This window comes from Anopheles darlingi, chromosome 2 (genome assembly GCF_943734745.1).
Source record: "Anopheles darlingi chromosome 2, idAnoDarlMG_H_01, whole genome shotgun sequence".
Taxonomy (NCBI): Eukaryota; Metazoa; Arthropoda; class Insecta; order Diptera; family Culicidae; genus Anopheles; species Anopheles darlingi.
In genome coordinates this window covers 28129403-28156902 of record NC_064874.1, presented here as the reverse complement: position 1 = coordinate 28156902, position 27500 = coordinate 28129403, and the positions used below count along the sequence as shown (strand labels likewise).

The window sequence follows — 27500 nt, the reverse complement described above, 5'->3', positions numbered from 1 at the left end:
CCGAAACCCGAGCTCCACCATCAAACGGTGTCGATTGGATCGAATCGAAGCACCAACCCGGTCTCCCGAAGCTTCCAACGGTTCCTCATAAATCCGGTGGACAGTTACTCGACGTGCAACGGTAAACGATGGTCAACCCGCGGTCTAGCCGCCACTACGAGGCAGCCACAATGGTACACCGGAAAACGATGCTGATCTCAACAGTGTGTGCCAGACGCCTGCTGCTATGTTCTACGCCTTCGGGCTAGCCAACGACAGACACCAAAAACAAACAAGCTGTCCGGAAAATCAAAGACACAAGAATTCATGCGTGTCGTCGTGTTTATGGTGCGGGACTTGCCTGTGCGTTCCACATTCCACAACGCAAGTCCAAAGAAACCGTAAGATATTGGCCACACGATGTGGGGAGGGAAGTTGGTTAGTTCTTTCGTTTACTCATTCCATTGCCCCTTTCTGGCACGTGCCGGATTTTGTACGATAGAAAGTTTTTTGGATGCGCCGTTCTCGGGCTCGGGTTTATTTACTTTTATGACACCTTGACACCGAACCACGTTCTTCTCAGCCATGGTGCATGAACTTGAATGGACGTGCTGCAGTAAAGCTAGATCTAGCCTTATCTAGCGAACGGGACTCACACGTCTAGACCCTCAAGGAAGGACAGATTACGTGATGGAATGTGGTGGGTAAATATTGTAGCCACAAAGTGCATCGCGCGATCAAGTAGAGTCAAACCATTCAAGGTACCTGTCCCGGATTCCTTTGCCTAATCTATTTTCGCAGTCTACAATTAATGAAGGCGCCTCCAATCGGGTGGGCCAGATATTCGCGATCGCCGCCAAAGGCACGAACCAGCGCGCCCTAAAACTAGCGATTAACCCCCCTCCCCTTGGCGTATAGTGCATCCGTTTTGAATTTCTTCAAACCTTTTTCTGTGTTTTCGTTATCTGAATCCGCTAATCTACGGCGCTGCAAGGCACACGCCACTAATTATTCTTCCACCGACTCCCGAACTAACTGACTTACTAATTACTGGGACTCCTGAAAATCCATCATCCCCGGAGCCATGATGCTGGTCAGTCGGCCCGCGTCTGGTTCGCGAATCGAACCCCCAGCTTTGCGTGCTCCGGGCGTCGTACCATTTCTCCAAATCTTCCGGCAGGCGGTTTCGACTCTCTCTCTCTTTTTCCGATCGGCAGGATTTCGACATACCGTTACTTACTGCAAGAGGATATGATTAATTGGTGTGCCTGCCAAAATGGCCAAGTCTTTTCGGAACCCAGTTCATTTCGCAGCCTGCAGCATGATTGTAGAACCGTTAGCACGCCGGTTGGCGCGGGGCCCGGATCACTCGTTGACTTCATTTTGAAGCTTTATCCAAAAGGGGAGAGATTGGATCGAGTGTGAGCGAATGTAATTTAGGGCAGTGGAGTTTCCAGCAAAAACATTTAAAGCAAAATTGGTATTCATGGTGGCATGTAGAGTTTCTAGAATGTACGGTGTTAATTTTTTCAATGTGAAAAAACGACTGTGGTGATCACGATATACTATAATCTACTGCCCATTGGATTATTCAAAAGTTGAAGAGATTACGATAGGAAATCTTGCAAGTGTGGGTCAATATTTGGCGATATCTTAATGTAAGAATTGCATGCTTTGTACTAAGAACACGACGCCATTTTGGTGCGGCATGTTGTGTTCGGTTCCATTTGACAAACCATCACCATAACGCCATTGCTGAGCTGGCCATAGTCTCTCGACAAACGCACACCTACCTATACTTGGTGGGATGCCGTCACATCAATCAACCGACTGGTTAAACAGTAACTTCCTTTTCACCCCTTTCCAGCATGATAAATTCCGAGTGTAGCGTGGCTGGTGTAGGGAGCAGCAGTACCATTCAGCTGTATGTTTGTGTTCCGATAACTAACGACGTTGATGATGACGATGACGGCGTGGAACTGGGAATTTTAGACGAATAAGAGTTGCGGGTAGGTTCGCCATAGGGATCGCTTCCATAGCTAGGCCCCCGGGCAAGAAAGAATTGCGTCAACAACTCTAGATAAGAGTGAAGTTCTCTATTTTTATTGTATTAGAATGTTTCTACTGCTACCATCGCCGTACCCGGTTAAAATTCCAGGAATAAAACTTTCGCAATGTGGTTGGAATTTGACAATTTCTTTAATCAATTCCACTATTCTACCAAAAAAAGAAGAGCTGCCATGGGATTGGCTCCTGCCTCGCCTTGGTTGGCTTAATCAATCAAATTGATTATACTCAATCGGCGCATCGCTGGCGAAGTTAGTCGTCGTTAGAACGAACCTCTCGCGTGCTGCACTAGCACAACCGAAGAGTAGCACAACATTACATCAGCAGAATCGTCACTCTCCGGGCCGTCTCACAGCATGAACGCCATATCGAGCGTCCGACCATCAGTGGCTTAGTCAAAGCGAAGGAAGAGTGGGGTCACCGGAGCATATTGAGCGTAAATTGAGTAAATCCGTTGGAAGGTTTCACTGCGGGGTCTGTTCGGTGTTCGGTTCTGCCAGTGCATTCGTATCTGTCGTATGCATGTTAGAAACGGACGTCAGGCGGCGACGACCCTCGGCGTGCATTCATTAACGCCACAAATCGGCCGCTAAGCTTGACTGATAAGGGCTCGCAGGGCTATGGGTTGCTTTCTGCCGCCCGCTTTAAGGACTTACTCAGACACTTTGGTGCTCCAGCTGCCGCCATAAATTGCTAGCTGGCTTACATACGATTTAAATGGGTTCCGTGATTCAGTGTCACAACACGCGGCGACATTGCAAATGTCGCTCTCTCTCTCTCTTTCTCGTCTCTCTACGTGCTTGATCGGCATTACGGTCCACGGCAGATTGGGAACATGTGGCGTTAGCTTGTGCTACCCATAAACGAGCGAACTGGCTGTTGCGGAGCGAACGGATGAAGTCATCCGAAAATGATCACCATATTCGGTGACCGTGAGAATGAAGAATGTTCGCGAAGGCAAGACACAATAACCACCACCGTCGTTGAGGTTGGTAGCAACCAGAAACGATCTGCATTGCTTTTCATAGATTGATGCGTTGTCCGGAGAATTTGTGTGGTAAGAACTTGGCAAAACATATTAATCATGAGCCAATTCTGTCAATCTTCTGAACCGCCTCAAAGCCTCCAATCCTCCGGATGCCTTTGAAGTACGTGAGTGAGATAAGGTGTTAAAATATTGATTGGAAGCAAACAATTGCATCACTAGCCGTGCATTGGTGGCCGCCAGTGATCATCCTACTTCACCGCCAAGATGGGACGAGGTGATGGAACGAGAGGGCGGACATTCTGACACGTCCGAAGGGAGGACGCAGACGTGCTAAGTGCGCTCGTGATCATACCACAATCGACGGGGGTAGGCGAAGCGCGGTCCTCCGTGAATCATCATTGTAATAATCGATCGAGTCGAAGGTACAGTTTATGGACACTTCATGATACTTCACAGGAGGCCAAGGAATCCGCGAGAGACGCGCGAGAAGAAGGTCTTGTTCACGTGATTATTGTTTATCGAGCTAAGCGAGTTGCTTCATCCTTCGAGCTTTACAGAATCCAAGGCGCAAGAAACGTTTGGTAGAGCCCAACGTAAACCGAGAGCGTCTTAGATTGTGATCGCAAGTCAGTGTGGTGTTGATCTCATCATAAACGTAGCACTTCTTCACCTAAATGGCGTACTTTCAACGTCAAACCCGTATGTCCGGCTTTATGTTTTCTTTGCGAACCTGGCTTCACAATAGCGATACGGTAGACAGCGGTAGGTGCTGGTGGAGTTAGAAAATGGCCTCAAGTAAATCAAATCAAACGCCATGATTTGGCAGTCTGCCGTGCGGTTCTGGAAGATAACTGTGTGACTCGGAGGAAACACTGGAGTGCGAACCCCATAATAGACGAGCTTTTGTTGTTCCCTGTTGCGTACGATCGTTCAGCTATCGCTTTATGTTCGAGTTGCTTTCTCTCCTCTTCTGGAGATCCCGAGATGGTTTTGCGTGATAATTTCGGGTATAATTTTGATAGAAGCAAATTGGATTTTAAAGTAAAAAAATATCATTATTTTTTACCTACATTAGTATTCAAACTTGCAGAACTTATTGTAATTTTCAAATCCCGGTCCCGTTTGGGCAAAATAGCGCGCATGTCTTATCGGATAAAGTCAAAAGCATCAAACGATTTGTCATCCATCGATAAGGGCGCTGTTTGGCTTAGCGAACTCTACAGATACAGGGGGCATAGACACGACTTTGATAAATTACGCGCTTCAAAATCCACTCTATTACTTCACCGTCAAAATCGATGATAAAGTATCACCGTATCGTCAAGCAGCGAATGAGATTTACGCTAGACTATAAATTCCAATCGAATCATCCGCATCCGATAAGAAAGTGATTAATACAGAGTTTAGATAAACTAATAGCCTACTTAGCAAACGGGGAAAGCTACTAATATTTTACTAATTTTAATGCATTTTCATGTTTTGCTGGATTCGTTGAAAGCAATTCTCTACCATCCCTTAAAGTTAATGCCATCTCAGGCACATGATGGAGAAGGAGCAACGAAAAAAAACAGTTGGAAAACATACCATCAACCGATGGGAGATAGCCGAATCTGAAAGTAAAACAAGTTATGTTTGACCCATTTTTGGGCCACGAAACCCGCTTCGAACGAGACTTCACAGTTCGCCGCATATTGCCCCACCCCTGATCACCGATTCCCGATGTGTCGGCTGTCGGTCGGGCTGTCCGTCTGGCCCTCGCTGTGTGGTTCCCATTCTGCCTGTGTGTTTTGTGTGTGCACGCGTCTGTCTGTGCCCTCAACACCCTAGAAAGCCCTTCACGGAGCATTGGTTCTCCCGGGGCAAGGAGATGATCGAACGCAATCGGCATCACCGGTCACCGACAATTATTGGAGGGAGGTTTGTGTGGCACTCGCCGGCCCAGACACTCGATCGTTCGAACGCTAGTGACGTGTACAAATCGGGTTTTCAGCCAACCGACCCCCGGACCAAAGTAACTAAAAACGTCGATTGTCTTGAGCCGTGCTGCACGGAAGAGTCCATGCTGCTGCTGTTGCTGCAAAGAACGACAACGATGTCCAAATGTTAAAGTGGAACACGAACAATTTCCGGCCGCCCAGACCCCGGTTGGTGTCTGGACAGATCAGCAGACGCTACTATCTCGTTAGCGAGAGTTTGTCCTTTGGCTATAACTGGAGTTTGAATTTTCCAATTTCCGTTTACCGTACGGGAACCTTACAGGATTGATAAATGCAACTCTCATCTCTTGTCGGAAAATCTACTGAAGTCACGTAACGACGAGCAATCTAATAAATTGTTTCGATTTCTGCTCTCTCTCACACAAGTAATAAAAAATGGAATTGATACACAATGCACTTAAAATGTGCGAGATAGCCGCTTGCTGACGTCGATTTTGTCGCCTTGGCGGGCGTCGACGCCATCGTGGTCGTCGTGTTCCCATTAAATTGAACCGACAATCGAAGGAAATTGAAAAAGATTGCCATCGCCGATCCATTAGCACGTCGTGGAGAGCCAAGAGGAACACAAGACATTAAAAAGCAAGCGAGCAAACAAACCAAACACACCAATCACTATATCTACTCGGGGACGTTTGTCGAGAATCGTTGTGGTGGGATGATGATAACACAGATTGCATTTCAGTGCAGCGAATACAGGCACCGACTCAAACACACAATAGGTTTGGAACAGGAGTGCTGATCGGATGATTCCCTATCACTTTCAGCCATCCTGCGATAAACTATCTGTTGGATGTCTCAAGTGGAGCAATTAAGATATGACGCCCATAAATGCTGCCGATAAGCCGGGTGCAGATAAACATACCGCTAGACATTGTAGCGCTGAGCTAAACCTCATTTCGTTTGAAATATACATGGTTTAGCAGCCAGTTTGATGATGAGTTACATAACTCGTTATCAATTTATCTACTGAAAAATAACAAAGCTGCTGGATTCCACATCCAAATCCAACAACCTTTTCCAGCGATCCTCTGTGCGTCACTCTTGACGCGCAATGCTACGCTATGCTACAGAAGTATGCTTATCTTCGTGCGATTCACCTTGCCCGCATAACTGGTGGTGGATTTCGAAACGAGTTTTGCATACACGGAGCATGTGTAATGTCAGCAACTTTGTGGCAGCGAGCGTACCAGGGACCGCGGAGGTAGTACGGGCATACTACCATCAACCCGTGTCGCCACCGCCAATGTCCATATATGATGATGAATCGCAAAAAAGACGGTGCAAGGCCTAGGGTTACAGCCTAGACTTCTCCAGTATCGGTTTGCTGGAATCGCAGAGTCGGGCGTCGTCTCCGGTGCCGCTTTGGTGCCAGAATTCGCTGATGCGGTACCATCTGTTGTATTGAACCCAAACGTACCTCTGGCTATGCCCGCACGACACCGATCGCCAATCGCGTGATCTTTCGATTTCGTGTCACGACATTCACGGCTCCGACTCGGCGGCCACGTACCAACGGAGTAGTGCTGGCGTGTTTTGGCGGCTGTGAGCCAGTTGAAACCGAAACAACTCTTTTCAAAACACGCGCGTGTAAGTCTCAAAAAGGCACTTCAATATGAGGTGTAACAGATAGACAGATAATGCTTTGCTTTTCACGAGCTGTTTATGCTGGCTTGGCGATAGTGCTCCGTACCATCTGTCGATCACGAGGCTAAGAACAGACCGATGCTTTATGGAGCGCTATAGATCTTCCATAAACCGAAATGATGGATGGAAGGAAAATCGCGGTTTCCTCCATTTAGTGCAGTGTTTTACAGCTGGAGTAATATTGTTAGCCAGTACGGAGAGGGCACTTCTAGTCTCGCCAATAAAACATATAGCCCGTACCGAAGCATTAGCCTCAACGCACGGCATCGGCCCAGAACACAAATCTTTCCACACGCCCTGACAATAATGTCTGTTCTCACTTGCAATTACTCTCCGGAATCCGGAGCGGAGGTCCAACCCCGACCATATGGTAAAGGAATTTCTTTATGACTGCTCCAGCTTCGTGTCGATGAAAAATGAGGTCACGCAGTTCGCTTTTTGGGTGGGGAGGGAAGCACTCTTCATCGTACCGATGAGCTGGAAGATAAGCCGATGGCGGTGTAACGACCCCCCGCTGTTGCTTCACCAAAATGTGTCACGAATCACCGTTTGGTAAGCCGCGTGGATTTAATTTATTTGAGACTTCCGTTGGTACGCACGCTTCCGGTGTGTCATACACGTACCCGATGCGGATCCGGAAGCGCCCGCAAACGCCAACTAATCTGCGCTCGGAGGGGAAAGTGCAATCCGGTAACGAATTTATGGTGAAGCGTGTCGTAACGGTCCGTTGTTTGTTGGAGTAGGTCATAATTCCAATGGTTTGTCAGACATTCGTGATTCCCTTTTCAATTTAATCAACAGATAAGGGCTCCAAGATTGTTAATCCGCGCCAATGGTTGCTTTGTTGGAGCACTAAAAGACCAGCAAGAAGCCTGCAGACGACAAAGCAAGCTGCGCGTGTGCGTCGCTTTTCCTTCCATCAGCTGAGATCATTGCAGTGATCGCAAATTGTGATGACGAAGGCATCGATTGAATTTGGAATCTATGAGACCGGAACCCCTGACGCACCAACCGGGCGTAATGAAGTCATGGACAAAATATTTGAATAGCGCAACTCACCACGCGGCGGTGATCGATGAGTACGCTGAAACCTAAATCCTGTGTGTCCTTCAACCTGTCAAAAGCACCATTTTTGGTTCGGTCTCTCTGTGTTCGTTGTCTGCTCGAGAACCTTGGCCATTGGCGATGGCTCGGTACGAGACGTGCCTCGAAGCAAGCTGCATGTTCCAGCGGCTGTCTGATCTCATATGAAGTTGTTCGATAGAAGAAGAAGAAGAAGGTCGTACGATCGCGCGAAGCTGAAGGTGTTAAATCATCTTCAGATTAAACGAGCCTGAGGTTTGGGGTCCGCAACAAACGAAAAAATAAATAAAAAATATGAAATATTTCGTTGAATCCAATCATAATTGTGGGGATTTCCCACCCGGGGGCGGATGGCCAGTGTGTTGGTGTTGGCCTATCCCTTGATCAAGCTTTCAAGTGCTTTCTGTTTTATCGTCATCGTACGAACAGGAACAGGTTTTGTGGTGCCACCGCAGGAGAAGCACCGTGATGGGTGGGATTCGCTTGCAAAAAGTAAAAAGGGGTGGGGAGGGAGGGGGGGGAACTGAAGCTAAAAACAAACACGCCTGAATTGTGCACAGGCGTGCGTCCGAAGGGCACTGTGCGTGTGTGTGTGTGTGTAGGAGAGACACCTAGACGCAGGTGTGGAGTGGAGAAGGCGGGGACACATGTCCTCCAAAACGCCACACTCAACCTGGCCGACAGCAGTCACAACGAGCACAGGTAGCCAAGGTCTGTGGGGTCTGGGAGCAACAAGTAGACCGACCAACCGACCGACTGATCGCGGTCTGTGGCTGGCTGACTGGCTGGCCAACACGCGGTTTGCGGTGGGCTGACTTTTAAATCCAAATATGGTAGAATCTTTAAACGGAATGGATCGAAAGTAAACTCGGGAGGAGGTGCACAACGACGGCGACGGCGACTTGCGATGCGAGAAGCCTTCGCCTTCGATGATGTCGCGTCGCCGCGTCGTCGACTGACGACGGTCGCGGTGCTGCAACCCTTTTGCGGACACCGTCCGTGGAGTCGAAGGTTGTGTTCAGATTTGCGTTCGTCGTCGGTGATGATTCTCCGCTCGAAACCTTTCTGGTTTGGGGTCATTTGTTATTGACGCATAACTTATCGATCATTCTCGATCGAGCTCGAGCTCTCAGGTTGTTCCAACGTTTAAACAAGGTACAGAGCGAACACCAGTAGCACCTGCTCCGGAATGGCATAGAACTGTTTTCGATTTCGAGGCTTCGCCTCTACTTTTGCTATTCCATACACGTCCTGGGTGTCGTTAAATCCCGGCAACGAAAGGAACGAAAGGAAAACGAGTTCTCAACGCCCGCAATCACCAAATTTTCGGACCAACCCGTATTGGAATTAGTAAGCAAAGCAACGTTTTGTTAGGGGACTTTACAATTGAAATGCAAAGCTGGAGCTCCCGTAAGCCTCTCGAGTCGTTTATGGATACTTGAGCAGGATATTCGGAAGAAACCTGGTGTTAAAAGATGATTCAACAATTCTGGTGAGGTGCTCCAGCTATTACGTTACTCTCACTCACTGCTGAGCCTCCGAAGCTTCCCAAACATGGTGTGCTTGAATGCTTGAAATGAAGCTGCTTGTGTCTGTACCAAGAGACTAGACTAGACAACGGGAACAACTTTGTCTGTTTACTATTCATCGTTCGATTGGTTGACCGGTTCGCGTGATGTCTGGTTTGGGCCACTAGTTGACACCGACCGACCGTTGGGAACTCCTGCCCTGGGTTCGTCTAGATCTGCCTAGCAAATGATGATGTACTTAAAAGGCGATCCAACTTTCTGCTGCTACTCTGTCGCTGCTCAGCTGCTTTTCTCAAATTAGTCATCCGTTTGTGCTCGGTCGACGCACCGGGTCGACACCTCCGGGTCCTTTTCACGCCACCACATGGGTAGTGAGAAAAGGTTGAACAGTTAAACCGTTTGGGAGGTGCATGGGATTCATGGTGTGGGAATTGCGATTTTGATTCGAGATATTCGAGGTGAAACAGGCCTCGATAGGTCGACGACAGGCTATTGAACGTGACAGTGCACCAGCACCAGCCAGCAGTACATACTGCTAATTACTGGAATTAATTAGCACCTATTCCATCCTCATAGCGCTGAACCACGCTATCGGCGATCATCTCTATGCGTCCCCCGCGTGCTCGTGATCGCGTGTCGTTTCGCTTATGCTCAATGTAGCGCGATCCACGCCAGTGATCGTGCGGTGACAATTAATTCGACAGCTATGTGTGTGTCCCCTTTTTTTGAAGTTCAACAAAAGTGCATCTAATTTGCATGCCATAGCTCGGAATTTGCGATCGCATCAGCTTGCTTTCCCTTTCGGACGGAATAACAGCTGGTTGTGTTCGAGGCGAACCAACTTTGCGTACATTGCGCGAATCTTATCTTGTATCTAGCGCTAGGGGATAATTGCCTGATCAAAACCTGATCGCGATGATCAGACTCATCTACAAAAGTATTGCACTCCACTTTACATTCGTCTCTCGGAAGGAGGTGCGTAGCATGAACGTGGCAGGGAGCGACGTAAGCTGTTTGTTAAGCAAATGAAGCCGCCATTTGTCGGTCCGATCGACTGCGCCGACCGCGAGCATGAAGATGACATGCTGAAAGTGCGCTGTATTTACAATAGTGACATCAGCTCGCCATCATCGTTCGACAAACTGGTATTGTCCATCGTTCCATGTTGACTACAAAGCATAGGCTCGGTCTGTTACGGTATCTCGAACGGTACCGAAAACACTGGCGGAAACGGATAAAAATGCCGGTCTGGTGATGATAAGGATGTTTGAATACCCTTTTCAGCGACAGAAGTGCAGTTTTCGGTCGATTTAGCAGTAGCAACAGACATATGGTACATGCATCTGCTGCGATAGTACGAGCGTCCAAGGACTATCCACAAATCACCCCTTGCTAGCTTTCATCTCAAAGGTGCCCCACACCTTGAGCCGACTGCCATTAACGGAGACACGCAGAGTGCAGGGTAGCGATGCGATATTTGTGATGCAAGCTCTGGGAACCTGTTGCGCGGAGGTCAAGGTGTACCGCAGAAAGCGCTAAAGGCCTGGTGGCGGCTGGACAGTGATCTGCTCGCACGGGCTGGCAATAGAAACGGATTCATCCATATTTGGATTGGTTTTGCAACGCAACGAACTTAGCAGGATATCAACCATCAAGCACCTAGTCACAGTATAAACTGACATTTGAATTTCACGTTTTTCTTTCTTTTCTCTTCCCCAGATTAACTCCAAGTATAGTGAGGAGCTAGCCGCCGAATGTCTGGAATGGATCAAGGAGGTTACCGGCGAACCCATCAACACGTCCGGTGATATGGACAACTTCTACGAGGTGCTGAAGGATGGTACGGTGCTCTGCACGCTCGTTAACGCCATCGAGGCCGGCACGGTGAAGAAGGTCAACACTAGCAAGATGGCGTTCAAGTGTATGGAGAACATTTCCGCCTTCCTCGAGGCGGCCATCAAGTTCGGTGTGCCGCCACAGGAAACCTTCCAGAGTGTGGATCTGTGGGAGCGACAGAACCTTAACTCGGTCGTCATCTGCATCCAATCGCTTGGCCGAAAGGCGGGCAAGTACGGCAAACCATCGATCGGCCCGAAGGAGGCGGACAAGAACGAGCGTCAGTTCAGCGATGAGCAGCTGCGGGCCGGCCAGACCGTCATTTCGCTGCAGTATGGCTCGAACAAGGGTGCTACCCAGAGTGGTATCAACTTCGGCAACACTAGACACATGTAAATCATCGCGTGTGTGTGGAGCTCCATCAGCCAACAACGCCATCAGCGCGCAACGCAATCCCGAGACACTCGTTGCTTCGGTGCGTTTACGATATCTAGTGTTTATGCTTTTAATCATAAACGAACCGTGTTTGTTAGCTTCGTAAGAACTCAGCTAGAGTTAGGGTCGGGTAGAGAAAGGCAAGAGTGTAGCGGTTTGCTGTATGTAGAAGTTAAACAATTCAATCACTCTTTGGTGCACAACCCCGGTTCGGTGGCCGGCTCATAAAAACCCAGCACCCGGACACTACCGGATTGACCGGGGGAACAGCAGTAAAACAGATGCCACGTGGTTTTGGACATGAACCAAACGGGTACGGTTGCGGCATCGCAGAGACTTATGCCGCGGCTAAGGGACCGACTCAAAATTAATGACCTATCAAGCGTAATGATCAACCGGATTGATGACTCTTTCCAGAAAGTGCATTTTGAACGAAAGCGAAATTCGAGGGATAACTGTTGATAACGTACCTTTTAAAACCGAATTACAAAACGAAACGTTAGCGCCTTAGTATTGAGAGACTTCCAATTGGTGTGGTAAAGGCAAGGGCAGTGGGTCTTATCCAGGGCCACAAGAGAAACTATATTTACTCAACCCTTCCTACCGTTAACGATATTTCTGCCAGAAAAGAACAGCGTGTTTTCTTCAACATAGTCATTGTTATCATTCCGATTCTATAGCGAGTATTGCGGATCAGCGGGCGATGGTATTAACGTTCTACCTAATGCATTCCATAGAGAGTTAAAATTACAGGACCGGGCAGGGTAAAGTTATAAAATAGATACCAATATTGACCACTAGCGAGTTTCACATCGTAGCCTTTTTCGAGTAGCGAGACATTCTAATCCAATACCGATCAAACGACCTAGACAGGGCACAGGGCTTCATCGCACACCGTTGGTGCCGTTTGTAGACAATAGCGGAACTGTTTGTTTCCGTAGCACTTTCTTAGAGAGACTACAAGTAGCCAGGCAGCGGCCAAGGAACGCCAACGACTCCTAGGGTTCAAGAGTTCTAGGTAGAAGGCAGATCGTACAATCCTTGTCGGGCACGGTTACGCCTATCAGGTGCACTAACGATTCCAATAAACTTAAGGATAATGTTTACAATGAAACCCCGGGGAAATCATGCCACAGTTCTCTGATCAACGTACTTTAATGGTTTAAATCGTTCTAGTAGCATATATTTCATTTGACCTACGATCTAGTTGAAATTTCATCCATTTGAGCAAAGAAAACGTTGCGTTTATCCAACAAGTGCTTCTTTATATGCTTCGGGTGCCTTTACATTCGTGCATTGCAAAGTCTTTTTGTTTTTCGTGTTTCGTTTCTCTCGCAATCCCTTCAACCGTAATTGGGGAATTTTTATGGAGTGAAACGTAAGTTATTGACGGTTTATGATACATTTTTGTTTAAGTTATTGCTTAATAAAACGACTACAAAACTTCATTTCGAGGAGTCCCTTTGTTGTACGATTTGTTTTGCGAAATAACGAGAAGAATCTTTTACAAAATCGGATTTTCCACAGCAGCCCTTGTGGAAAGTCACGTGGATGCGCCGTCGGCATTTTGAATCCAACCGTCACGCGGATTTTTCACGCGGCGCGAATTCGAAAAAGAAGAAAAAAAGCTGAAAATTCCGCAAAAAGAAAACGAAGAAGAAAATTTCCGCGCTTTTCGAAACTCCGCGATTTCGAGTGGCGAACGCGGCCCGCTAAACGCGCGCATCGATAGAATCTACGTTCATGAACCGCGGTCGCGCTAGAACCACGCGCGGAATTGTTCGCAAAACAGCCGAAATGAAGAAAATTCAGCCGATTTCCAAAGAGGAGGCGACTACGAGCAACGGCGGCCAACAGAACGGGCAGGGCGAGCCACCAAAAAAAGCCAGGGCAGGAGGAAAAGTTTTTAATTTCCTCAACCCGGCCACGTAAACATATCGAAGCGTAAACGTTTTGGCATTAATGTGTAAATTTACGCGTAAATTTACGCTCCGTCTGGCACCACCTAAAAAGAGAAGAGAGAAAATAACTGAAAAACTAAAGTATTAATATAAGAAAAACTTGTGGACTGAAAAACCTGTGGCAATTATGGGCGCGTGGAGTAGATTTATGAGTAAAAAGTTTGTTACCGCCACGGCTATCGGCATCGGTGGAGTCGCCGGCTATTGGTTTTCCACGAATCCTTCGGAACGGCACACCGTTTTCAACTCGTTCACCACCAACTACGAGCCGTCCGCATGTGCTCGCTGGGACTTCAACTGGGATCAGTACGTGAGAACAAGATAAGCACGAAGAGCAGGGATTCAATCAATGATTGCGCTATGTTCTGTTTCTAGCCGGGAACCGTCGAGCCTCGTGAAGCCGCTGAAGGAGAGTAACAATCCGGATGCTGACAAAGACTACAAAAACGCGATGGAAAAGAAGAAAGGACGTGCGACCCGGCATTTGATTTTGGTGCGGCATGGCCAGTACAATCTGGAGGGCGAAACCGATGCGGAATGCATACTGACCGAGCTCGGTCGCAAGCAGGCATCCGCGACCGGAGAGAGGTTGAAGAGCCTCGCGTTGCCCTACGACGTCATCGTACGCTCGACGATGGCTCGTGCGCAAGAGACGGGCAAAATTGTTGGACGTTCGTTGCCGGATCTTCAGCTAAAAGACTGCTGTCTGCTCGAAGAAGGTGCACCGATACCACCCGAACCGCCAGTTGGTCACTGGCGTCCTGAAGCATCGGTAAGGAACAACCCGAACCAACACCGCTTTTCAGACTCTCGGATCTGAATCGAAGCTTATCAACGAAATATCTATTTCCTATTGGTATTTTCCAGCAGTTCTTCCAAGACGGTGCCCGTATTGAGAGTGCATTCCGGAAGTACTTTTACCGGGCCGATGCTACACAGAAAGAAGACTCGTACACGATAATCGTGTGTCATGCAAATGTGATACGATATTTCGTGTGCCGCGCGTTACAGGTGCCCGCCGAGGCATGGCTCCGTATTTCGCTCGGACACGCTTCCATTTCATGGGTCTCTATATACCCTAACGGTCGCGTGTCGCTCCGTACCCTCGGTGACTGTGGGCATATGCCGAAAGAACTGCTCACGCGCTAAGAAGCTGAACTACCTCAAAAAGTGATTTAATTAAATCTCATATAGGTTTCACTCGGAACGTGCGGAACTCTTATGTATCAGATGCCACCTAACAGCTGCATATGGGAGATATGTATTACTCTTCTTTTGTACTTATTAACTAATTAGTTCGGATGAAAGTTACGATAAAATTGTTTGATGGAACCGTAAGTAACGGTAAACGGAAGTGCGCGTGTTGAAAATTGCATCAGTTGAATCAGTTGAAAGAAGTTCCCGAACAAAGGTGTTGCTGGCCGACAAAGTAAGGTACGTAAGAATTAAAAGAAAATGTATTTTAAAGTAAAACTAGATTTTTTAGGAAATCATAAATTGTTGAATGTAGTTCTTGAGAACGGACCGTTCTCTTCACATTCCTCTATTGAACTAGCCTTTTGCTCATGACTCGTTTCGGGAAAATGCTTCATAGCATGCTTAACATAACACATAAAGCAAGGCCAAAAGGGCGCTAAAATGTAGTTTCAGTCGCATATAGTCCTCCATTTCGGGGGTTTAGAGATATGACTAAAAAACCGTAGAACATGTTATCTCGTTTTATTGAAACATACATAAAATTGCCTAGGCTTTATTGATGTTCAGTTGTTAGTTTTAAGATTGTACAATGGGCAAAATGGTAACGAACGTGAAAATTTCATTCTTCTGTATTTGCATACTGTTGCCGTAGCTACTCGACTCGATAGCTTTAATAATCTTTTTTGTGTTTTAATTCTTATAAGTTTTGTTCCGCTCAACTAACTCATCACACGGAGATCGAATCCGTATTTGTCGAAAATGTAGAACTCCTCAAACTATTACTATTCTTATAAGTTTTAAAAGCGAAACGATAAAACACAACCGAAAAAACCGAAACTCCCAATGATCACCATGATCGGCTTGTGGTATAATGTCTAGAGTTTGCAACTTCGACCAAGCCGATCAGGGAGTACTGACAAAATTGTCTAAATGGAGGAAACGTGTAATGTGACAAGTAAAACCTTTACTATAACAGAATCATCTTTATCATGTCTGGTTCTTCACCCATGACTTTCTTAATATGTTAATAACCCTCTTGAACCTCTTGAATGAGTGCGGTTAATTGCTTTTTCTCTCGCTCGAATGAAAGTGACGGTGTGTGGTTTCTACGGATCATTTATGTTTATTTGCGAAACATTGCGATTATGTTGGAAAAAGATGTTAAAAAACGACTGTTTATCAGCGTTAAAGGTGCGCTTCTGTTCACCAACGATCCACAAGCGCCATTAGAAGCCGAGAAGATCGCGGAGCTCGAACCAATCTCATCTCAGCGCCATCAATGATTGGTGGTCACACGACGCCCGTATTATTACTGTGTTCGGTTCGAATAGGTTTCCACCTTACATCTATCAATAGATACATTAAGCGATCAAAATCGATTAGAGTTATATCTTTATATATATATGTTAGGTCTGGGGATCGCACCGTACGATCGTGCGTTCGAATGCTTTTAGTTTTTCGGAGGATCACACGGCCTTTGCCCTCTTGTACTACCCCGACACGATCCTCGGTTTGACTTCATTAGCTAACTTGTTGCTTCCAATCGATCTTTGGACCCTCGGCTTAAACTTGCACATCGATCGAGGGCGAACGGATGGAGACGATTTCGTCATCCTCATCGTTTTCCTGCGAATCTTCCGGCTCGCCCAGGGCATGTACGAACTCGTAGAAATCGATACGTCCATCACCGTCGACATCGACTTCCTTGATCATATCCTCGACTAGAAGGGAACGGAAGAGAGAGAGAGAACCGTTAAATACGAATATGGAACTACTCCTGCTTCGTTCTGAGGATCGCTTACTTTCTTCCTCGTCCAGATCCTCGCCCAAACACTGGAGTACCGCCCGCAGGTCCGATGCCGTAATGTAGCCCCGGTTATGCTTGTCGAACACCCGAAATGCATCGCGCAGTTCGCGTTCCTCCTGATCGGCCGAGGTTTCCGCCACCGTGTCCGTCATGTTGGACATGATGTCAACGAACTCCTCGAAGCTAACGTTCCCGTCCCCATCGACATCGATCTCGAGCAGCATCTCCTGTAGTTCCTCGACGCGCGCGAACTGTCCGAGCGAACGCATGACCGTACCGAGTTCCTCCTTCGTGATCGAACCATCGTTGTCCTTATCGAACAGCCGGAACGCTTCCCGGAACTCTCGCATCTGGTGCTTCGAGATGAAGCGCTTCGTTAGCGCGTAATCGACGGTCGTACCGGACGCCAGCGAGTCCGTTGTTTGCGAGCGGCGCTGTCGCTGACCGTACGACGACACGGCACCCGCACCATCCATAAACACGTTCCCGTCCAGGCTGGAAGCATCGCTGAGTGGCTGATTAACGCTGTCCTGCCGGGAACCGCTGACCGAGTATGGTCGGCGTTGCTGTTGCTGCTGCTGTTGCTGGCTGTGGCTGTCTCCGGTGTCTGCGTGCGCCTGGTTGGTCGTCGTACCAGCTTCCGGTGCCGTCTCGGGGTCGGTGTTTGTTTGTCGGGTCTGTCGAAGGAATAGAGAGTGACCATCCCGCCCGCATATGTTTATTTAGGATTGGAACGGGCAACGGTATCTCAATCTCGCACGTGTTACTAGGAATCCAAAGGAACCCAAACTAAGTCAATAGCCGATTGTGATGCGGAGGCCCCCGGGTGGATGTTACTGACATGTGTTCTCGGGGGCAGGAAATGCAAACAGTGTGTTTACTCATTCGTTTAAACCGTTTACCTTCATTTACGTTGCTATCGAAGTTCCTGGGAATGCAGACTGTACTAAATGATCTATTGTACTAGCGAACCAAGAACGGTTTAAATGGTTTATTATTATTCCTTAAAGTCACCGTATTGACGAACACCGTTCACTCATCTTTTATCAATCCACTCTCATAAAAATTGCGTGGCATCAAGTGGTAAACAGGATTGCAACGCACCACTACCCGACTTGGGGCATCCACATCCCCAAATAGAGGGTCCCCGCTAAATGCGGTTTTGCCAATTCGATTGAATCGAAAATCCAATCACCGACTTACGGGACCGGGCCGAATGGCAGAAAGTGGAAGCGGAACGACCGAAAGCGGTAAAAGCGTCAACATGCGCCACAAATGAAACGACTACGCGGAGCATATCAAACGTAACCACAAAACCATCGCAACGGCCGATTGCTCGCTTCGACGCTTATCCTTTATCAATGGAGTGAAAAAGGTTTTCGGAGGTTTCACACGTCCTCTAAGGGGCAGGGAGGCACACCCTGCGACTGTGATGGAGCTTCATCGTTGTTCGCCATTTGGAATGTTTGAGATTTCTGGAGTAGCATCCTCGCTAGCGCTGCGGTTGCTCTTCCGGTGTTCCGGGCTGCTGTTATAGAGCGCCGATGTCTTGGATGTCTTCCTGTTCACAACCGCTTGCAAAAGAACTCTGTGAGTTATTTATGAACTCCCATCCCAGTAGACTGTGAGTTGTCGCTAATACAACTTCTTCGTTCCGGGTCAATGAAATGTTTGCTGGCTACAGTCGATAGAGCCCAGACCGAAGGCCGTTCGTTATCAAGGACTTCTTTTATACCAGCGTTCGTGCTCAACAGTTCCACGATATGTTCGACAATCGAAATCGAAGCACAAAAACGGAGTGATATGGCTGTGTAGTTTTAGTACAACTTTAGTACAGCGCTTCAACCACGTTGTGGACTCGTGGGGAAGCACGCGAATACCGAAGAGCCTAAAACACCCTTCCCTTCTACCCTCTCCATGGCACGCGTACTTCAACGCTCGTTCGCAAACGGCGCGATGTTTGAAGAGGTAAATATTTGAAGACTTTTTGATGTCGACGAACGGTTTTACGCCATTCAGCCGAGGGACACGCGGAAGGTGAGTTATCGAAACCACGGCTGCTGTTGACCCAGGATCGGCCGGTGGAAAGTTTGAGCCCGAGTTTTCCGATATTTATTCTGTCCGCTGCACACGCAGCTTGCGCTGTTGGCCAAAGGAATTAATTTGTCGGGGGACCGGTGCGCCATGCCGATGGTTCACGGAATACCGCAGAGCTGCTCGGCCGATGAGCGTCACGACAGGGAGGAAGTTACAAAACGACGTTAAACAAAATTAATGAGGAGCTCTTTTATTTTTATTATTTGCTGGAATGCGCGAATCAGCAGGCTAAGCGTATATCGTTTGACCTTAGCGAATGATTCGGCTGCGATTTGCATTGGATTTGCATTTTAAAGAAATTTCCGAAAGATGGTCCGATACTTCATAGTGTGCTACACATGATGTTTTTTTTGCTCAATTCCAGTGGGGGGAGCGAGAAAAGAAAAAAATCGGAAAAGTTCATTTGCTATCGAAATCGATCGGCCATGTCGCGCCGATGGTTCTCCCTCCCCCCCCGGGGGGCACCGAACTCGCATCGCTCCCAACCGATTCGATGCTCATCGAAGAGAGTTCAAAAAGTTCTGCGGTCACGTCGCCGTACCGACGATCGGCACCAGGGCAATAAATTGCCATGGTGACCAGCAGAGAGGCAGGGGACATTCGAGAAGCAACAAGCTGTCAGGCTGTGTGTTACGCTTTTTACATAATATAGACACCATGGTGGAGTCACCGAGGAGTGTCTGGAGCTCCCACATTCCTTCGTATCCGCGGTTGCTTCTCCCGATCCTGGAGCGCTATAATATTATTTACAATTCCTTTTCCGTTTTGTCAAACCCAGCTCAAGGCCGCATTATTCGCTTTTAATGCCAACGCATAATCGCATATAGGGAGCGTGCAATAAACTTGTGCGTTCCCGGGGTTTTTTCGTACGTTTGGTGTGCTTTTTAAAATTCAGCAACCGTTTGTGTTCTCCTCTACTCTTCAATAACGATAGATGGTGGCACTGGTCACTGGTTGAGCTCAGCTCGTTCGTGCTCGAAAGCAGCGGAACGTGATGCAATGGTTTGCGCAGCTGTTACTCTGGGGAAATGCATGGATTCCTTTGACCTTGCAGGTTCATGTTCGATTCGGGCGAGACGAGAAGCATGGATCAAAACCAAAAGTGAAATAGACCGAGATTGCGAATCATTTGGCCAATACCTAAGTATTTCTTGTGTGATCCCAAGACCCACTTGAGCGCTCGAAGGAAACATTCCAGTGGGACGCATGCCGTTTTTGACACTAATGCCGTATGGTGTTAGCGTTTGACCCCGACGGTGAAATGGACTTCGGTGAACCCAATTTGACGACGACGGCAGCTGGCGTAATGTGCCGCATGTGATCGTCCTTCCGGGCCAGGGGGGTAAAGGGAACGAAACAACCTCAAGCAGAACACGATTACGATACGGTTGGCCGACATGTTTTGAAAGGTTATCGATAAAAGCTAATGGCCAAACACTGTACCTCTCTAGCGCTTAGTACAGCTTCGTGTCACAGCAGGGATGTCGTTGTCGCCGTGTCCTGTCCTGTCCTGTCGCCGCTTGTTGGCTTCTTCTTCTTCTTCGAGTTCTTGCAAGGACCTTGGCTTGTTTCTTAACACTATTTGCTGCCTTTCTTCTTGGCCTTGCTCCATCGCTAATCTGTTGATCCTTCAAACACTCGATCAAACGGCGCACTCCTATTTAGTTCCAATATTTGTTTAGTAATCTTCTACGTGATTAGATTTTTACGTCACTTTTACTCTGAATTCCAGGGCAGCTGAACCTGGGGATAAAATGGTTCAAACAACTTAGTTTCGTATTTAGTTTATGGAAACATTAGTTTTGAACAAAAAAAAAAATCCCAAGCTAACCTTCCTAACTTGAACAAGTTCCCAACCGACGTCCCGGGAGAGTAACGTGCTCTAATTACGTCTGCACAGCTCCCATAGCAGCAGAAGTTTGGCTTCATGGTTCGAGACCGACAAATTCCGGAACCAGCCTTACTCTTGGGACAAAGCACGGAAGTTACGTAATAAAGTTTGTCCCACGCTACCACCGGTTTCAGGTCCGCCTTTTCAAGTCTCCTTGGTCGATTGCGAAGCATTCGCAATGCGTTTATTTCAAATTCGCATCCGACGCTACCACGACGCAGCTGCACAGTACCTTACTTAACATGACAAGGTTAAGCTTCTCCGTCCGCACTTAATGTACCTTCATCAGTGTGCTGTGGAAGGCTTATTTTGATGGATCCTCTTTGTTTGCCGTATCTGTGTCGTACAGCGTCACGGTGTTCCATAATGCCTACTACATAGCTGTACATACAGACGGTGCCTGGTGGCGAGAAGTGTATCATTTTGCGTCAAGCCTAGTTCCGCCTTGTCGCATCCTGTGCTATCGTCTCATCGGTGCAGAACAAGGCCCACGACAGGGTTAATCAGTTTAGGTTGCAGGATTAATTTACAGCAGATTAGTAGGATTGTTGTAGAGACGCGGTTGCTCAGGGGTTGCGATGCTCATGTTGAACGTTGGCAGATGATAGTAGATGGAGGAACATTTATCAAACTATAGAATCTGAATGGCAAATTCCTACGGGTACGGGTCGCAAATGTCGCAAGTCAGAGGTAAGCGTGGCAATCGGTTTTTGTGCTCGATACGATCTAATTATGATTAGGCGTCATTTAATCGTTATACGATTATGCTTAACACGTGAGCTCATCGTTACGGATTGTTTGCCACACCGAGGGTCTATTTAATTGAATAGACATGGAGCGATTCGAAATAGTCTTGTTTATCTTACTTAAAAATTGAATTACTAGTTGTCTTATTCAAGGAAGAAGTTTTCATATGGCCGTCAAGTTATGATATTTGTGTACTAAAGAGTATTTATGTAACGATTGAATCAGCTGAATGAACAAACATGACGATCCAAAATCAAATCTTTTAGAAATCTTTTTTTTTCACTTCTGAAATTCTGTTTGACTACAGTATTAGGCGAAATCGGCAAAATTAATCGGGTATTGGATTTAACCAAACATAGAAAGGGTCATTTCCTAAGTGTCCCACTCTAACTTTTAACGGAATCCTTACTAAACAGGGAAGTAACGGTTTCTTATAGATACTGCTCCACATTTTGTGTAGCACAACACCAAACCTGTCCATTTGATTAGCGGGCGGCGAGCTCTCATTGCTCACTCAAGGGTAAGATTGGAAAGAATCTCGGAAAGCATGAACCAATGCATGCCGTTCTTTCCAAGAAGGACGGTCCATGATTGAATCATTCCATTAACTCCACCCAGCACCCTCCACCCAGAGTCACTAACGGAGTAGAATCTTATTACGGTGCGTCTTATCAAATTACAAACTTTTCGTCATGGAAAAAAAAAATCCGGTCCGCTACAAATAATGGGGCTCGGTCATAAAAATCATCACCATCGCGCCACTCGGTAGCAAAGAGGCCGCTCTTTTTGAAGGCGCTAAAGGGGTTTCACGTTTGTACTACTCACCATGATCAGTTGTCTGATGTCTTTGACGAAGGTCGATGCAGTGAGAAAGTTGTTCACCGCCGAGAAGATTTTTCCTTCCAACTTGGCGCGATTTTGTTATCGGCTGGTACGCTACGTAGAATCCGTGGTTGGTGTCGCTCTGGTGTCCAAGGTGGCAAGGAAGAGGAAGGCCGGTAACGGTAGCAGTCAGCCGGCAGCTCGATAAACCGATCCACGTTAGATTGATATGATTCGTGCTTTGATGGTTCACCGAAGCATAGAAGTCACTGTCACTGAGCCGTGCGTCTGCGGTTCGATTTGATATTCACTCCGCACACACACACACACTCCGCCGAATGATGGCCGCTCGTTATGCGTTAATCAAACACATACCCGGCCACACAGACACACGCACACACTACAGGCATCAATCAAGCATTCGATTGATGTTAGAGCAAATATGGCTGCGTGGATTAGTGAAAGGGATAAGCAGAAACCATTAGTACTGGGTACTGGTGGGGTTTACAGTGGAATGGAGATAGAGCAGAATGTTTGACGCCAAACGCCGCGCAGTTTGGTGAACGATTTCGTCGAATCGACTGATCGAGCACAGATTGACAGCCAAACAAACGGCCAACGGCGGATCGTTCGCTACGAAAACCGGTCAAACCGGAGAACCGGAGGTTTGCTGGCTGTTGCTGTTGCACCGCTCGCGCCACTAACTGAACCTAAAATGACGACGAACCAGTCCAGCCGAACGATGTTGGGATGGGTACAGCGACTGCTATCCTGTCTCCATCACTCTGCTGAGCTTATTTCAGCGTCTCATCGACCTGCAAGGGACTTTTTGTGATTCATGACCACCATTCACGTGGATGACCCTGCTCCCCGCTACCGGCGAATTGTTTGCGATGATACACGGTCGGTGTGTTGTTGTGTTGTTTTGAGTGATGATGGAATCCGTAGGGGAATCCCTTCCATCCATCTGATGCGAGATGATGATGCGAAGATGATGCTGTTGTTGTTTTGTTTGGATCCGTTTATGGTTGCTTCGTTTGGCTTACAATGGCTTTTGCGCATTGCCACAAGTTTATGGAGCTTGCTGTTGATTGTGTCAAGATGTTAAATTGGGCTGCAAATTGGTCATTAAATTAAACTATGCAGACCAGTTGTAAATATGCAAAGACATTTCGAGAGCTCGGTCCTACGCTTGTGCGTCACTGGAATTGAAATTTTGAGAGAAAAATGTGTTTGAAATGAAAAGAAGAAAAAGGCATTGGTTGCCACGATGTTTGGTTTTCGTTAAAAATATCTTTTTCCACTGAATATTGGGTAGCGAGCAGCTCGTACTCGACAGCCCCGCGTAACTTTTGCTCTTTATCTATCACCAAGCTCACCAGCTCCACCAGTTAGCAGCTCGTGATGTTGTTTTGTGCATGCACGCGCGTGTGTGTGTGTACATTTTTTCATTATCACCAACATCGACTAACAGGCAGAGCAAGGAGCAAGGAGATGATAAAACATAATTAGCCACGCGCGGGTTGGTTCAAGCGCGCATCCGTTACCAAGCGCACCGGAAAACAACGAAGCAAGGATTAAGCCAACGGGAAATGATAAGGCGAGCGAGCAAAACGGCAGATAGCGAAAAAGCAGCGTGGAAAACAGTGGGTGGAATTGTGGGAAACAGGGAATTAACAAACGGCATAATTTAGGTCTCCTCCAGCTGGTGTGGTAGCATGGTCCAGTGATGGCAAGTTGCAATTACAGTTACGCTGCGTTCCTGGAAGCACGTGATAGTACTGTGTCCTAGGTTCCGTTCAGAGGGAACGTTCCGACACTTTTTTTTGGGGAAGTTTGGTAGCATAAAACGGGAGGCACAAACATCGCGAAATTGTTATCTGATCGGCTATGCAAGCGACTGATTAGCATGGGAATGAGCATCCGACCAGCCGACAGACACACACACACGAACAAACACGCTCACAAACAACAGAGTAACCGAAGGCATTCCGGTTGTTGTGCGTACTTTTCGGAACTTCTTCTCGCCGTTCTTGGCCTTGGGACAGAAGAGCGAAACGGAGGCTTCCCGTTCGCCCGACTCCTGGCAGCACATGCACGAACGCTCCATCTGCCAGATCTTGCTGCCGGACACCTGGATGTAGCTGGCGCAGCGACCGATGCAGGCGAACGACGGAATCGGTTTCGGTACGCAGCCCGGATACTGCAGCACGTGAATGACGGGCGTCACCTGGCAGTCATCTGCAGAGTGGGAACCATCCTCTGACGCAGGCCACAGACAACGGTAACGGTAACGGTACAAACGGCGATATGTCCGGTGCATTTCACGTTCCGTGTGAATCGAAATCGTGAAAATGGACCAACCATGGTCAACGTAAATGGTCGAACGAACAGTATATGAAAAGAGGGGAAGGAAGAAGAGAACGAGTGGGCGAGAAGAGAGAATAAAATGAGAAGAAGAAAAAAAACATTTAATTCCACTTCAGCCATTTCCACAGTCAGTTTTACACAAAAGGTTTCCAAAAAAAAAAAACCACAGCTGTAAAACACCTGCGATTCACCAAACCATCGTGGTTAGCGCGGGAGAAAGGAGAGAGGAGGTGGTGATGGCCACACCACATAAAACCAGGAGCTACATAACTCTAGGAACCGTTTTGCGGTTGGGTTTATAAGTGATCAATTGATGAATAGGTTAGTTGGTTAGTTGGTTAGTTGGTTGGTTGGTTGGTTAGAAATATGGTTCGTAAAGGTTCGTGGTTCTCTGAAACATTATCGAACTCCGCCTGATGGTGTGTGTATTTGCAGGTTTCCGTGTGGTGCGTGTACCATGTGCGCCATCCGTGTGGAGAGAAAGAGAGAGAGAGGTGTTAGTGGTTTTGTGCTGGAATTAGAATGAATTTTTGTTATATGAAGGTCTCTTCAGGGGGTAGGCCATGTTGTAATCAGACCAATAAGTCATACAGGTAAAGTATGGCAGTAGAGAAGGATTAACAGCGGTTGGCCAATGTTTGATTTCATAAATTCATTTGCTGGACAGTGGCTGGAGGCCATTTTATACCCTCGGTTACACTTCCTGGCAGACCAAATGTAGTCGACCACAAGCGGTTGTCACATTTTAATGCGGAAAACAAATAGCCGTCTCTCGTTCGCGACGCTTTGGAGCAACGATAGCTTATGATAATTTGAATTTCCGTGGAAAACTCGATGGAGGCGCCTAGTGCCCGGTGCGGCCGACAGTATTATGAACACTCCACCGTTTCTTTTGTGAACCCAGGTGTCATATTGCTGCGTCGCAATTGCTTGAAATGTGACAAATGTAGGCTACGATTTAATGGTATGGCTTTTCGTTCGTACCGAGATTCTGATGCTTTCCTTCTAAATTATGTTGTAGCGTGTGCAAGAGGGCAAGAAAACAGGTACATAAATCCAATTAAATCTGGAGAAACTTTTTTACGAGTTACTTCATAATAATGTGCTTTCCATTAGCATAACAAGAACTTTATTGTTCGAACGGATATCTGCATTCAAAGCGATCCATCTAAACGGCTCATCCATCCACTGGCGACAACAATTTTCAAAACTTCATTAATGCATCCTCACAAAAGAACCCTAAACAGCTCGTTCTCTAAAAACATCATCAATGCAATTCACCGTTAACTCAAACAGAATGCTAAACCTCTCGCACGCTCCACGAGAAAACTAATAAAACGACCATTGAACTTGGTGTGCTACAAAACGTGCTCCATCCCCGGGGGGGGGGGGGGGGGGGGGGGGGGTAGATCGAGGTGAAATCGTCCGCCCAGAAGGTCCGCTAGCGCGCATTGCTGGCTGGCCAGAACCGTTGTCAGCGATTCGTCAATCGTGGCACGCAGACATGCAGCATGCGAGCCAGCGAACGTTGTGGCCATCACATGTTGTCAGGGCTCTGAGCTCCGAGCTCCGGAAATGACGTGATTCGTGTTGTCAAACAAGCTCACCGACACATGCCGGAGCCTTCACCCCTTTCGCAACCCCTTTCCTCCGTCGCCACCGTCGTAATCGATTCGATCGGGTTCATCAACTCGATGGTTGTTGACATATTGGGACACTTATCCGTGCCGGCGGCAGGGGGAGGACCTTGATTCGATGTAAACTTCCTGTTGTCGGTCCTCGGTTTCCTCGGTTCCCGCCGTCCAGTTTCGATCACCGTAAACGTGGTCAACGCTGCTGGAGTGCGTGTGGCGACCATACCGCCATCAGACGTCGAAAGCAATCAAACTTTGGTCCTTCGCCACCGTCGTCATCATCATCATCACCATCATCATCACCATCGTAGTAGCTTGCTGCCCCCCGGTGTTATTGGGTTCGTCAAGGCACCGGACAGGTCGGTCGGACCTGTCACAATCGGGATGTGCTCCTGGCGATTGAACCGGGCAGGTTCGATGTTTGAATATGAATTCTGCATTGCGTTCTGGAGGGGATTAGCAATTCGTGCACGATGCCGTGCTTTCGGAGGGAATAGCCAACGGAATTCAATTCCGTATCCCAATTCCGGATATGATGGATACGGAATTCAGGGCCATTGGCGTTGGATGATGATGATGATGGTGATGTTTGCTTTTCATGCGAAAGATCGTGTTGTCGCGGATGAACCGACAACGCTGTCGACGGAGTAGGCTTTATGGCTGACATCAGAGCACCCATTGATGTTGTGTTTTTCATTTCTCCTTCCTGGCGCTCCTTCTCATTTACCATGAAAGATGTACCTTTGATGGACCATTCTTCCCGACTTTTTGGATTCTCGTTTTATATGTCTTCGAACCCGATGGGACGGGGGAGCGATGTTGTAGCGTAGGGAACACGGAACCTTATGGGCTCGCTAACGAACTACGAACGTTCTGCGACGATGCGTTAACGGTGATTGAGTTTTATTGGATGGAAGTCAGCCGAACGGGGTGGAAATAATCGAAAGAAAAATTGTCTTCGCACATGTTCCGAGTGTGTGTGTGTGTGAGTGTGTGCAGTGCAATGGCTGGGTGATGATGGTGCCTGGGTTATCCGAGGTCGTCCGGTGTCGTCAGCGTTCTTGATCATATGATTACGGCGGGAATGATAAACCGGGGCCGGCGGGAGTAACTATTGATCGCACGATTTATGAACGCCGTAAATTGGATCTGGAGCGTAAAAGGCGGGCTCCTGGAAGACGACATGATCAGCAGTTTCCTTTCCATGAAGTTATCCGAGAATGTCGTACTGTCTTTACCAGAAGCAACCGCTTCATTGCTTTCGTCCGAACGTTCTTGTCCTCTGATGAGTTTAATTTACTAAAAACTAAAGAAGTGACTTCTTCTGAAGGTCCTTTTGTGGTCGACCATGTTGTTGGAACATTTGTTATCCGGACACAATCCCCTTCCGGACCATTTCTCAAACGTACAGCATCC

The 27500-nt window shown here is 47.6% G+C and overlaps 4 protein-coding genes across 5 annotated transcripts in view; 2 read left to right on the top strand and 2 right to left on the bottom strand.

Annotated features, from left to right (window-relative positions):
* The window catches only part of LOC125949563 (myophilin), a 16707-nt gene extending 3701 nt beyond the window's left edge, over positions 1–13006 (top strand). The window contains exon 2 of the mRNA XM_049676700.1: positions 11007–13006. Coding sequence (XP_049532657.1) covers positions 11007–11519 — 513 coding nt within the window. The 3' untranslated portion in view covers positions 11520–13006. The remainder of the gene's footprint in view (positions 1–11006) is intronic.
* Positions 13007–13317: 311 nt separating this feature from the next.
* LOC125949548 (serine/threonine-protein phosphatase Pgam5, mitochondrial) lies at positions 13318–14907 on the top strand. Of its 2 annotated transcripts, none has more exons than XM_049676681.1 (3): positions 13318–13825; positions 13895–14291; positions 14390–14907. In XM_049676681.1, the coding sequence occupies exons 1-3, from the start codon at positions 13647–13649 to the stop codon at positions 14666–14668; spliced, it is 855 nt and encodes a 284-aa protein (XP_049532638.1). In that variant the 5' UTR covers positions 13318–13646; the 3' UTR covers positions 14669–14907. The 2 variants fall into 2 exon arrangements, with proteins under 2 accessions (XP_049532638.1, XP_049532637.1); XM_049676680.1 differs by having other exon boundaries at positions 14387–14907.
* A 334-nt stretch (positions 14908–15241) lies between these two features.
* LOC125949550 (calmodulin) overlaps positions 15242–27500 on the bottom strand; it is a 14868-nt gene continuing 2609 nt past the window's right edge. Inside the window, exons 2-4 of the mRNA XM_049676684.1 lie at positions 22084–22526; positions 16519–17200; positions 15242–16437 (exon numbers count right to left, since the gene is read on the bottom strand). Of these exons, the coding sequence (XP_049532641.1) occupies positions 16280–16437; positions 16519–17200; positions 22084–22086 (843 nt within the window). The 5' untranslated portion in view covers positions 22087–22526 and the 3' untranslated portion in view covers positions 15242–16279. The remainder of the gene's footprint in view (positions 16438–16518; positions 17201–22083; positions 22527–27500) is intronic.
* On the bottom strand, positions 23848–24403 carry LOC125959158 (bursicon). The gene has a single exon (XM_049691968.1). It carries the CDS (start codon positions 24401–24403, stop codon positions 23969–23971), a length of 435 nt encoding a protein of 144 aa, XP_049547925.1. The 3' UTR covers positions 23848–23968.

Excerpts from the sequence above, each read along its gene's own strand:
- LOC125949548 (XM_049676680.1), top strand. The coding sequence starts at position 13,647 with ATGGGCGCGTGGAGTAGATTTATGAGTAAAAAGTTTGTTACCGCCACG. Across the intron at positions 13,826-13,894 it reads TGGGACTTCAACTGGGATCA|CCGGGAACCGTCGAGCCTCG; the intron begins GTACGTGAGAAC and ends TTCTGTTTCTAG. Across the intron at positions 14,292-14,386 it reads ACTGGCGTCCTGAAGCATCG|CAGTTCTTCCAAGACGGTGC; the intron begins GTAAGGAACAAC and ends GGTATTTTCCAG.
- LOC125959158 (XM_049691968.1), bottom strand. The coding sequence starts at position 24,403 with ATGCACCGGACATATCGCCGTTTGTACCGTTACCGTTACCGTTGTCTG.